General features: G+C 41.9%; 1 protein-coding gene across 1 annotated transcript; it reads left to right on the forward strand.

Annotated features, from left to right (window-relative positions):
• Positions 1–39: 39 nt before the first annotated feature.
• On the forward strand, positions 40–6,749 carry Gpr101 (G protein-coupled receptor 101). The gene is made up of 2 exons (XM_048797008.1): positions 40–145; positions 1,375–6,749. Exon 2 carries the CDS (start codon positions 1,468–1,470, stop codon positions 3,001–3,003), a length of 1,536 nt encoding a protein of 511 aa, XP_048652965.1. The 5' UTR covers positions 40–145; positions 1,375–1,467; the 3' UTR covers positions 3,004–6,749.
• The last annotated feature ends 6,094 nt before the right edge of the window (positions 6,750–12,843 follow it).

The following is a 12,843-nucleotide window of genomic DNA, read 5'->3' on the forward strand; positions in this document are numbered from 1 at the left end:
GGGTGGTACAATAAGCATCTTCTGTGTTTTCTCCAGTCGCTGCTGCATTGCTGAGAAACTAGCTCAAAGCCCGCCGTGGAGGCAAAATAAAGTCGACAGCGAGACAGAGATCCAGAGACAGAGATCCAGCCAGAGAAAAACCGAGGTGAGGGGCAGTCGGAGAAAGATGGAAAGAGACAGAGATGCACACACAAACTCAAAGATAGAAAGAAAGAGTTTAATAAGCATCCCAGGGTGGCGAGAGAAACCAACTAGAGAGTGCACACATTAGAGACATAGCTTGAAAAACAGAGAGACAAAAGAGACAAGAAGTGGAGTGTTAGAGACCAACGACAGAGAGGCAGACAGTGATATACAGAACTTAGGCACCGAGAGAAAAACCACAAGGGGAGACCAACAAGAGAGACAGAGAGGAGAGGATCCGAAAAAGAGCAAATGCACACGTGCCAGTGAGAAACAAGCCAGAGAGAGAGAGAGAGAGAGAGAGAGAGAGAGAGACCCATAGAGATAGAACCCGAGAGAGACACTAAAACAAGGGAGTTGGAGAGACTCTGAGACTTGCAGAGACATAGCTAGCGCTATTGAACAAATGTGCTTGAGAACCACAGAGATAGATTGTCGGGGAAATTCATGAGAGAGGAACGGAGAGACGAGACAACATCAGACATGGAAAAGCTGGAGCATTAGAAGGACAGGCGGTGACAGGCAGAAAGAGACAGAGACGGACGCCACTGGAAGAGACAGGGACGAGTCTGGGAGAAAGACAGGAAGGACAGGCATACATGCAGCTACAGAGAAAGTGGGCTGGTGAAAGAGACACTGAGAGACAGAGAAACTGAGAGTGGGAGGGAGAGATAGGAATAACAGAGAAGGAAGCGACAGAGACTGACAGAGTGACTGTGCACGTGCTAGTTAGAGACAAGAAACAGAGACAGATGACAGAGTGAAAGACAGGGATGAGAGAGCATCAGAGGACACGAAGAGACACATACACTCCGAGAGATACAGGAAAAGTGCGCTAGCGAGACACTGGAGAGACAGAGATCTATGATTGTAAACAGGCAGGTACAGAGAGCGCACGCGCATGCGCCAGAGGGAGAGAGCGAGCTGAAGAGACAAAAAAAAACTCTAATAAGACAGTGTGGGAGACGCGCTAAGAGCTCGCGCGCACGCGCTAGCAGTAGAGACGGACGAGTGGAAATCAGAGACCGTGAAAGAGTCCGGCAGAGAGACCCTGAGAGCTGGGGAAGGGGTCAGAGAAATTGCCCTGGCTGGGGCTGTGACCGCTCAGGGAGCTGAGGGTGGGATCCTGCTGGACTTAGAGCTTTCCTGGGCAAGGGACTAACCCCGCCCGCATGTTTTTTTCATTCCCAGCAAAAACACTGTTGTGCGGTCTTTACACCCCTTCGCTGCCCACCGGTGACTTCACTAGCCCTGCACCCTATCTTGCGCCTGCCTGCAATCGCCATGACTTCCCCTTGTCCCAACAGCACGCGGGAGAGCAACAACAGCCAAGCGTGCATGCCCCTGTCCAAAATGCCTATTAGCCTGGCTCACGGCATCATCCGCTCGACCGTGCTGCTCGTCTTCCTCACGGTCTCCTTCATTGGCAATGTAGTGCTGGCGCTGGTGTTGCAGCGCAAGCCGCAGTTGCTGCAGGTGACCAACCGCTTCATCTTTAACCTCCTCGTCACTGACCTGCTGCAAATTTCTCTCGTTGCCCCCTGGGTGGTGGCCACCTCTGTGCCTCTCTTCTGGCCCCTCAACAGTCACTTCTGCACAGCCCTGGTTAGCCTCACCCACCTGTTCGCTTTCGCCAGTGTCAACACCATTGTTGTGGTGTCCATAGATCGCTATCTGTCCATCATTCACCCTCTCTCCTACCCATCCAAGATGACCCATCGCCGTGGTTACATGCTTCTCTATGGCACCTGGATCGTGGCCATCTTGCAGAGCACACCCCCACTCTATGGCTGGGGTCAGGCTGCCTTTGATGAGCGCAATGCCCTCTGCTCCATGATCTGGGGGGCCAGCCCGAGCTACACAATTCTCAGTGTGGTGTCCTTCATCGTCATTCCACTGATTGTCATGATTGCCTGCTACTCCGTGGTGTTTGGTGCAGCCCGTCGGCAGCATGCTCTGCTGTACAACAAGAGCCACAGCTTGGAGGTGCGGGTCAAGGACTGCGTGGAGAATGAGGATGAACGGGGAGGAAAGAAGAAGGATGAGTTCCAGGATGAGAGCGAGGTCCGCGGCCAGGATGAAGGTGTGGTCAAGGCCAAGGAGGGCAGCGTGGAGGCCAGTGTGGACCCCATGGAAGCCAAGGACAGCAGCCTGAAGGCCAAGGAAGGAAATGTGGAGATCACTGAGGGTATCATGGAGGCCCAGGGCACCAAGCTGGTCAGTGACAGCCGGATGAAGGGTAAGGAAGTTGGCACCATCGTTGAGGAGAGCAGCATGAAGGCAGACAAGGGCTGTGTAGAGGTCAGCCAGTGCAACATCGACTTGGGTGAAGATGACCTGGAGTTTGGGGAGGATGACATCCATTTCAGTGAGGATGATGTCGAAGCAGTGAACATCCCAGAGAGCCTCCCACCCAGCCGGCGAAACAGCAACAGCCACCCTCCTCTGCCCAGGTGCTATGAGTGCAAAGCTGCTAAAGTGATCTTCCTCATCATTTTCTCCTATGTGCTATCTCTGGGGCCCTACTGCTTTCTAGCAGTCCTGGCTGTGTGGGTGGATGTCCAAACCAAGGTGCCCCAGTGGGTGATAACCATAATAATCTGGCTCTTCTTTCTGCAGTGCTGTATCCACCCCTACATTTATGGCTACATGCACAAGACCATCAAGAAGGAAATCCAGGATATGCTGAAGAAGTTCTTCTGCAAGGAAAAGCCCCCCAAAGAAGACAGCCACCCAGACCTACCTGGAACCGAAGCTGGCACAGAGGGTGGCACCGAAGGCAAGATTGTCCCTTCCCACGATTCTGCTACTTCGCCTTGAAGTTAGTTGTAAGGCAAATTTTGAACTGTCCACAAGACAGTAAACAAAAGCAGCTTTCTTTTCAATGGACTACCCATAATCCCATTAATGCTAATACATCCCATTTCAGGCAAAGGTGTCAAACACACATTCCTTTTCACTACTAGGTAGATAAACACATGAAAAAGTGGGAACTTGGGTCAGTGTGCCCCTCAAAGCATGGACTTGAGGATTCTGACTGAAATTCCCCCCCCAAAAATTATTAGGCTCTAAATTTCTAAAAGCAACAAGGGCTATCCATATTGGAACTGTACTTGGTATTCTGCTTGTGTACCCAGAGCTACAACATGCCAGCTTTGGCTCTGAGGGGAAAAGAAAGATGATGCCTTTGGATTTAAGACTATGTAGCCCTCATGTCAGGAACTCATGGACCAGGGCTAGAGTTTATGTTCAACTGAAAGAAAAGCAATGGACCAAATCATTCATGGAGCCCAAGAAACAGAATCTGATAGACTGATCAAAGTATGAGTCAAATTCAGAAATAAAGAGATCCACAATCTGGTGCAGACTTACACAAATGAAGACAGAGGCATTCAGTAGTTGAAACACCAAGAAAATTTCTAGATTTCCTAAAGGGATCCAGAAAAGTGGAAGGGCATATATGAAATGGGAAGCTAGTCCAAGGGAATGGACGGAGAAATAATGCACATCCATGGGGCCAAACAAATGGTGTTTTTTCCTCTCTCTCAAATACTGGGTTTATACATGGGCTGGGACTGAGTTCTCTCCATGCAGATGGAAATTTGTCAACTGACACTAAAATATTTTCTCTTGTTTGAGTAATAGTGGGACAGAAATCATGGTGTTATTTTATAATTTCCCTCTCGTGACTAAATTGGAGTGCTCATGGGAATCCACCAGATCTCTGTCCATCACTTGTGCTTTGTTTTATTTCAAATAAGCTTTTTGTTCAATCGGTATTTCCAGAAAAATATTTCAACTAAGAGTAGCCAAAATTCTTTAAAAAGCTCACACTACTTATTAAGAGTGATATGCCCATCAGAAATCTCTTTTGTGTCTGTGAGTTCATAGACAAGAAGTAGAATAATGTCCACATGGGGAACAAGTAAGGCATTTGAACATTTTCCTTTCTCCATACACACCCATGTCTTTTCAACCTGTGTCCCTCTCCAAAGCTTTTAAGCTCTCTCCAGGAGAAAAATATAAGAGAGTCAGAAATGACAGAGAGAACAGATTTACAATACCTGATCTATTCCAAACAATCTGAAATCAAAGCATTCTAGTTAGACCTCTCCTAATTACTGCTGTTGACTTTGGAGAAACCTGTAGAATAACTACAGAGGGAGAGTTTTCAAGTCCCAAAGGCTGAAATCACTTTGGATCAGGGTATACCTGTGAATTTTTGAGGGCACAGGACCTATCTAAAGACCAAATATCATGGAACCAAAAAAAAATAGTGATTTGAAGATGAAATTAAAGCAGCTCTACAGCCAACTAGCTGGTCATGAAGAAATTCAGTGTTAATATGGTGGATGGAGAGGAGGGAATATTTGGTTGAAAAAATGGTTAAACAGGTTGTTGTGTATAAAGATGGTCATATTCAGATTTTAGCCTCATCTTGTGTGATCACCATGTCTTTATTAGAACTCATCTTTTCATTGATATAAATGCCCAGCTCATTTATATTTTCTTTTATCTCTTCCTTCTCACAGATTCCAACATGCACTTCTCAAGGGGGAGAGGTAAACAGCAATGTATTGGGGCTGTGAATAAGTCTGCCTGGAAACTTGGGGTTGTCATGTTCAGAATGTAGAAAATAAGAGGGGATAGTACTGAATAAAATTGATCTGACCTGTCAAATCAATATATTCATGAAAGCCATATTAATTCCAACTCCATTAACTTAGAACTTGTGGTGATTCAGACAATGCACTGGGGCTGAAGTTCACCCTCACACTATCATTTATTTTTCTACCCAAATTTATAAAGCAAATTAATAGTCATAAATTTATTATACTCATTTATTTCCCAACTCTTGAATTGACCTGTCTTTAAAAGACATAGGGTGAAGGAATGGCTAATGTGGTTGCTCCTCTCGTGGAGGGAGGGGTATTGCAGGACTATAATCATCAAAGGAATCCATTGTAGCTGCAGCCTGCCTTTTGGGTAGAAATGGTTGTTTATCTGAGTAAGAAACAGAATTTCAAACATCAGTATGTCCTACATTTTGTTGAAACTGAACTTCTTGTTTTATTTTTAAAGCTCAACCTTTTCAAAGTGTATCAGAGAAAATTGTTTGCCAAAATCCCAAACCAAAATGGAACCAGAGCCTGTACAAGTGTGGTAAGTCCATTTAACATTCTCCAGAGTGCCGAGACTCACCGGTTCCTTTTAAAGTTCCCTATTCTAGTCATCATCCCTTCTTTTGGCAAATTGGATTCTTCAAAGGGTGAAGACCTTTTGAAAATAGGAAGCTGGAAACGAGTACCTTTGAATTAAGGATATTCTGCTTTGATGACATTTTCTTCTTAATGAACAATAGGGCCTCTGGTTAGCTTAGAGATAGCAACTGCTTCAAATTTTGTGCTATTTTGAATAAAGCACGATCAACTTAATGAGGTTTTGCTGCACATACTGTTTTGCCATTTGAAAATCTGAAAGCACACACAAAAAATGTCATCATTAGCCTCACAGATCCTCATGTGCAATAGCTTTCCCTAAATGTTTTTAAAGGATGTATTCTTTTGCCAAGGCCACTTCATATGTGCAGTAAAAAATCCCATTAAAGTGCGGGGGCCAGACAAGCCAGACTTTGAAATGATGTGATTTTAAATTTAATGATTTCCTTATTTAAGAATAATAGAGCATCTAGTTTGCCAAGGAGTCGCAGGTGCTTTGACTAACACACCAATTTCAACAAGCTTGGGAAGGCAGAAATAAGGAGCAAACCCTCGGCTTCTGTGACTTCTATGATGCGAGCGTCCTTCTTCTCTAAGACATCACAAATACCAGCTGCTGGCAAGTCCTCAGCACTTCCAGCTCCCTGCCTACCTCTTGCCACCATGCCCACTGCCTTCTCCTGCTTCACTCTGTTTTCCCCTGCTGTGCTGGCCCTTCAGGAATACCCCATGCTTGAAGCTCTGTGTGCTGACTCACTCTCCCATCCATCCCTTCCAAACCTAGAGCTATGAGATTCACAGGGTCCTGGGGGCCACAGAAGCAGGAAGGAGAGAAGTGAACCAGAGAGTGACCAGCAATTAAAGGTATTTTTCTGTCTTCTCCCCAACTCCAATCCAATTTAGAGATGATGGGATACCTACTTCAAATTCAACAGGTAAGGAAAAGTGACATTGTATGATTTAGGAGGAGGTAGGCACCTCATTTCTTACCAAAAAAACTATCTGATACAAAATAGTTTCAGAGCACATTCAATCCTGTAGATACTGTCTAATTATTTCAGCAAAAAAAGCACTAAAAAACTTTTTCCTAGAAAATTGTAAGGTGCCTAACATTGCCTTATTTTTATACATAATTAGCCAATTAAGATAGGTAAAGTTTTCAGAAGAATTTTTCATACTACCTGAAGAATAATTTACATGACTGAACTAGGCTTGCTTTCTTAGATTTTGCCAAAAAGCTCTATAAAGTGTCTGAAACACACCATTTGAAGGAGAAAAGATTATGCATCCTCTAGTAATTCGAACTCCCTAAGATAAAACCCTCAGGGGTCGTTGGGACAAAGCAGAGAGTAACAATTTAACCTACTGGACCATATTTTTCTCTCATAACTGCCCTCCCCCATATTTTGAGGGAAAAAAATCAACCTTATAATGTATTTTCTGTTGTATTCCTCTTTAAGACAAACCCCATGTTGTCAGGAGAGCTTTCTCTAAGTAAAACAGTCTTTTTCTTCTATAGCAGACAAAAGATTAAAGGAACAGTTGGCTGCTAGCCAGGTGCCAAGATAAGGAGAGAAAATCTGGTCAGTCACAGCTTCTAACCCTCTTCCTCCTTATCTCTGTCTCTTATTTTCTGTGGGCTGGACTGGTGCTCTTGGCCCCTGAAAGCCCCTCCAAGCTTAGGCATGAGAAGACACAAGCATGAGCTAGAAACGGCAGACCATAGCCTAAAATCCCCAAAGAAGAGAAACCATTGCCACAATTATGTGCAATCCTTTATGGCAAATGCCCAGCTTGCTTAATACCAGTCTCCTGCTATAAGAAAAAAAATTAATGAATAAATAAAATAAAAACGGCCAGAGGAAGAAGTAAGAAAGCTAAAACCAACTTGGCCACTGACTGCCAGGTCCCTGGCAAGTTCACTGCTTCTTGGATCAGAATCCTCAAGGTAAATGAAGGTTGCCAATAGGAGTTAGGTATTTCCATCATTGCCTCCCAAAGCCTCCATATCTCAGAGTATACACACCAAGGGGAAGCCACATGAACTTGTATATTTACAGAAGGTTTGCTATGTCTGAGGATTAATTACTGTATATTTCTTGTTCTAAAATAGATAAAAACAAGATTGGTTTTAGTTTGGTGCTTCAAACTTGAGTGGATTTTCCCCCCTTCATCTGTATTACAACTTTAATGTTAAAAGTTTGGTATTTTCGTCCTGTTTCAGTGGTGTATTCTCTTTTGTAGTAATTCTCTTAAATGTAAGCTATAACTATATATAAAATATAAGTGTTCTTGAAGATAAGGTGCTAGATATTAGATTGTTTTTGTTCGTAGATAGTGTTATTCTCAAAAGTGGGTAGTATGTACATGTAAAGTTACTTAACAAAATGCATGCAGAATTCTATGTGACCACACCTTGGTCAGTTTCTGAAGTAGAACATAGTACATTTGTTTTTTAAACTTTATTTTCAAAGTGTATACTACAGGATATGTAAGATGGCTTCAAGGTGGGGTGGCGGGAAATGGTGCCTTTCATTCCTTAAATCCCTGGTACGGTATATGGCAGGCAAGAACTTTTTCTGGTACAACTGGTCATTAACATGAACGGATCATCTTAGATGAAGTCCTCGCTGGCAGTTCTCCACAACCCCCTTGGCACTGGTATGCCTGTTTTCCATTAACTGAATGTGTAGAATGCAAAATCGAAGAAGACAATACCGTCCCCATCACAAAGCAAGGACCCCGGATAAGCAACTGGAGTCCTGTTAGCAGGATGGAAAGAATACTGCACTCTCAAGTCCAAACCAGTAACCAGTACCTGACAGTGAAATGACAGGATTTGCATTTTGCAGATTCATTGTGACCATCTCTGTCCTCCTAGAGCAGCACTAAAACCCAGAAAAAGGCTGCTCTGGTTGTTTTTCCTTTGGTTGGTTGTCTGAGAGACGAGATGGAGCATGCATGGGTAAACAAAGAGGTGGTGGGACTCCTCTGGGGGTCATATCTATGGTGTTCGCGAATTACAATTGTAAATCAATGCTATTTGTAACAGATGAAAAAGAGAACTATGAAATAATTTTATTATATTTTCAGAACAAAAATATTGCAATGAGAAAACTATATTATATATATATATATAAAATCTACATATATGTACCCTCATTAAATCATTTTAAAAACTGCCTTTAATGCCAAATTTTATGTGCTACTTTGAGACTGAGAACAGAAAAAAAAATGCACTCAGTCAATGAAACAGTTTTCTTTAATACTTCACATTTTAAATTTAAACATTTCTTTTTCCTTTTAAAAAAGGATTTGTAATTTAAAAGTGCCTTTTCAAAGGATTGTCACATACAATCCTGGGGCCAAGTTCCCATTGGCACAATTTACCTTCAGGTGCACAAAAGGGGTGGACTTTATCCTCCTCCCCTCAGCAAGAAGAGAAACCCCTTCACACCCCAATCAAATTCATGAATCCATACTGTTACATGGGCCAGTAGTCCCAGAGACTCTGTCCCAGGGCAAGGTTTCATATATTGGTTGGCTTTAATTGGATCCTTTCTAAAATGGTTACAACGCAGTTTTTACTGGACAAGAATAACAGACTCCTGCTTGGGGAATGCAGAGAGGTTGATGTTTGTGATTTAACTAAGTATTATTAAATAATGTTTGTGTTTCTTAAATAGGTGCTGTTAATCTGTCCTTGGTATATCCTTCTGAAATATGCTAAATAAAGTCAAATTTTATGTGTGTATCTGGTTACTATGCTGAGCTCCTTGAGAACACAGTGACCACCACCCAGGGCTAGGTTTCCATACCTTCTCCTTAGCTCAAAGAGAGGAGGCAGAGAATAAACAACTTGCTACTCCACAAAGTAGAATGAAATAGATGAACTCCCACATTTCTCATTTCAATATTCCAATATAAACAATATGCAGTGGGAAGAAGGGGTTGCCATCAGGAAGGGCTTGCTGGAAGAGAAGCATTAGTCCTCTATGAACAATAAGGATTTCAGAAGGTGAGGGTGGGCAGAGAGGGGCATGGAGCCACATGGCTTGTGACGCTCTCAAATTCTAAACTTCATTCCAAAGGCAATGATGTTTAAGCAGGAGCGGGGGGCACTGTTTTTAGGTAACAGCACTACCCAATACCTGTGTCACCTCCACTGGGCTTTACCACCTGTTTCCTATTACTACAGCCTAGAACACTTCCCTCAGCCCATCTCAGCTCAGCCTGGCCTAGTTCCCCACACCCATCACAGTTCACCCCCAGGGTTTACAGAACAGGAGGACAAGAGCAAGTTCTCTTAAGCCCCAGTTTCACAAAACAGCTATACTTCTAATGCAACCATTACATGTGAAAACAGAGTACACAGATGAAACGAGAAAATACGTCTAAAACTTAAGAGCCCTATTTCCTCTTCAGTCAAAGTAGTTGACCTGCTAGCAGCCCCTCCTCTGGTACTCTATGCAGCCCCATTTCAATCAAATTAATGTGCTCTCTACACTTTTCACTCCAGAATCAAGCTAAATACTGATTTACACACTTTCAAGATGTTCAAAGATGGCTGCCTCGAGACTTGCATGTAGCTGCCTTCACCTTAATCTGTGAATGACATCCAGGTAATAGCTTTTTTCTTCAGCAGAAACAAATTTCCCTTTCTAGCAAACTGCTACTGTCCATGCAAATAAATGGACTTGAGAGCTCAAATAAAACTATCATGAGGCAGTCACCTGGTGGGAAAAGAATTCCCTGAAGCTCAATATCCCACTGTTTAGTTCAGAGTATTTAGAGGAGAGTGGAATGGGTTCCAGTGAGCCTCATAATAACAGTTTTAACTCTCAGGCAAGGCTAAGGGTCTAGCCCTCAATTGTGAGACTGAATGGGAAACTGTTGAATCCAAAACTTCCACTGTCAGGAGACCTTTTGTGACCTTCTGTGACTGCTCCTTATCCCATGACTTTGTTCTAGACCCAAGGCCCAATTTTCATCAGCCAAAGCCCTGACCCTTCCAATTTAGGCAAAGGTATACTACTGGCTAGTAAATTATTTTATCTTCCATGAGGCAGCTAGTCAACCCCTACTTCCCCTCACAGTGTCTTTCAGAACATAACTCTCTGACCCTGTTCCTCCTCATTCCAATCTCCCTTCCAAGGGCAACATGAGCTTTTTGAGCCCTGCACACAGAAATGAGTATTCCTCATTTTTAGGATGGCTTTGAGAATGTTCATGAATTGAAGAATATGTGTAGGCATTTTCTGAAATGTTTTCCTAAGACTTATATTTTTCAATAAACTTTATCACAGAACATTTATGACCGTTCCCAAAACTGCAAACCTGAGGGCATTTTCATACACATATACAACATTTGGGGAGTTGTGACACCTGACTTTTGTTTAGTTGAGGCAAACAAATCTAAGAAACTTGACTCCAAAGATTTGCTATCTACAATTAAGTAAAACGTGAACATTCTCAACCTGTAAAGGAGAATAGGTAGAAATAGACCACCAATAATCAGAAATCTTCAGACTTAATGGAGGAATAATACTGATATTCAAAAACTCTATATGGGAGCTGCAGATGTAGCTTAGTTAGGATTTATCCCCACCACCAAAACCAAACAAAACTCTATATGGTAAACCAATGTACATATTTTTAATGATCATCCTGATACAAAAGTGTAAAATAGCTTGTATAAACAACTTCAGTTAGAAAAATGCATATTTTCCAGGTGCAGTGACACACATCTGTAATCCCAGCAGCTCTACAGGCTGAGGCAGGAGGATCTTAAGTTCAAAGTCAGCCTCATCAACTTTGCCAGGCGCAATGGCACATGCCTATAATCCCAGCAGCTCTAGAGGCCAAGGCAGGAGGATTGTGAGTTCAAGGTCAGCCTCAGCAACTTAGCAAGGACCTAAGCGACTCAACAAGACCCTGTCTCAAAATAAATAATAAAAAATAAAAAGGGCTCGGGATGTGGCTCAGTGATTAAGTGTCCTTGGGTTCAATCCCAGGGAGGAAGGAAGGAAGGGAGGGAGGGAGGGAGGGAAGGAGGGAGCAAGGGAGGAAGGAAGGAAGGAAAGAAGGAAGGAAGTTTAACATACGATCTATTTGACAATACTTCCAGTGGACAATAGCTCCAAAACTACTCTAATGGAACTATTAGATGCTCTGAACAATATGAGAAAGAAAAAGGAAAAGAAAAAATGTTTTTTCATATGGAACACCAGTGTATTCAACTTTAATATTTTTAAAAGAGATGTGCCTCCCTGGCTCTAATTGCTTTAAATTAAATACTTTTATCTTTTCAGGGAACTTTGACTTTGAATAAATATTTGCCAACCTGTTTTCTTCCATATTATCAGTATTTTGTGTCATACAAAATGAGACCAGACTGAGATTTTTACATTTATATATAATTAAAATTTATATAATTAGGAGCATACACATATATCTCTATTGATGTTGATACAGATATTCAAAAGCAAGGATGATATGCCTGGAAGCCTTTGGGGGAAACTCTTTAATCCACTTTCACCACATTGAAGACTGTAGTCATAAATAAGAAGCAGGGGGGAAATCCAACTGTCCCTGAAATAAAATGAAAAAGATCTTTGTTAACCAGACATCATAGCAAATCAAAGTAGCTTTCTCAAGAACACCAAGGACATGAGTTTTGAGGTGGGCTACAGAATCTCCAAATCTCAAGACCTGTACATTGTCAAATGAAAATCACCAGGCTCTCTTGCTGAGCAAACAGGATGAGCAGCAGAGCCTGAGCAGTCACCTGCTAATGGGTGTGAGAATCCATCTGATTGAATTTTTCAGGTCTCTAACCAAAGTCAAAAAAATAAAAAAATGAGCAGTTGAAGTTCTCCATTTCAAAGACATCCAAAACTAATTTCTGATACAACAAACTTCTTACAACGTGCTTCAGTTTAGAAAATGTAAGAAACAATTATCATTACATGTAGCAAAGAGAAAATAATCTATTTATATGCCCAGATCATATATTAGCATTCAAAATCAAGTTTTTATATTATTAAACTTGAAAAAATATCCCATGGGAATTTATCATAAAGAAACAACACCACAGAATAAAAACTTGCCTACAAAAATATGATCATAATACTATGGTTTACAACACTGAATAATTAATTACAAACAAACCAAATACTCCCAAAGTAGATGAATATCTAAATTCAGCCCTAAGTGCTCAACAAAATTAATATAGTCATAAAAATGTAAAGACTGTTTAGCAGTGTGTGGCAATCTTTATAATGTGGTATTAGGTAAAGAAAGCCAGCCCTTAAACAACTCCCAGGCATCATACCAATGTGAATATTACATAAGCATAAACATATAGAATAGACAGAGCAGAGCATGGACAAAAGAAGATACTTTTCTTTAATACATTATTTCATTGATGTTTATATTCCAA

Source organism: Marmota marmota, unplaced genomic scaffold (assembly GCF_001458135.2).
Source record: "Marmota marmota marmota unplaced genomic scaffold, marMar, whole genome shotgun sequence".
NCBI classification, from domain to species: Eukaryota; Metazoa; Chordata; class Mammalia; order Rodentia; family Sciuridae; genus Marmota; species Marmota marmota.

Bases quoted from the DNA above. Each gene is read 5' to 3' on its own strand.
- Gpr101 (XM_048797008.1), top strand. From the start codon at position 1,468: ATGACTTCCCCTTGTCCCAACAGCACGCGGGAGAGCAACAACAGCCAA.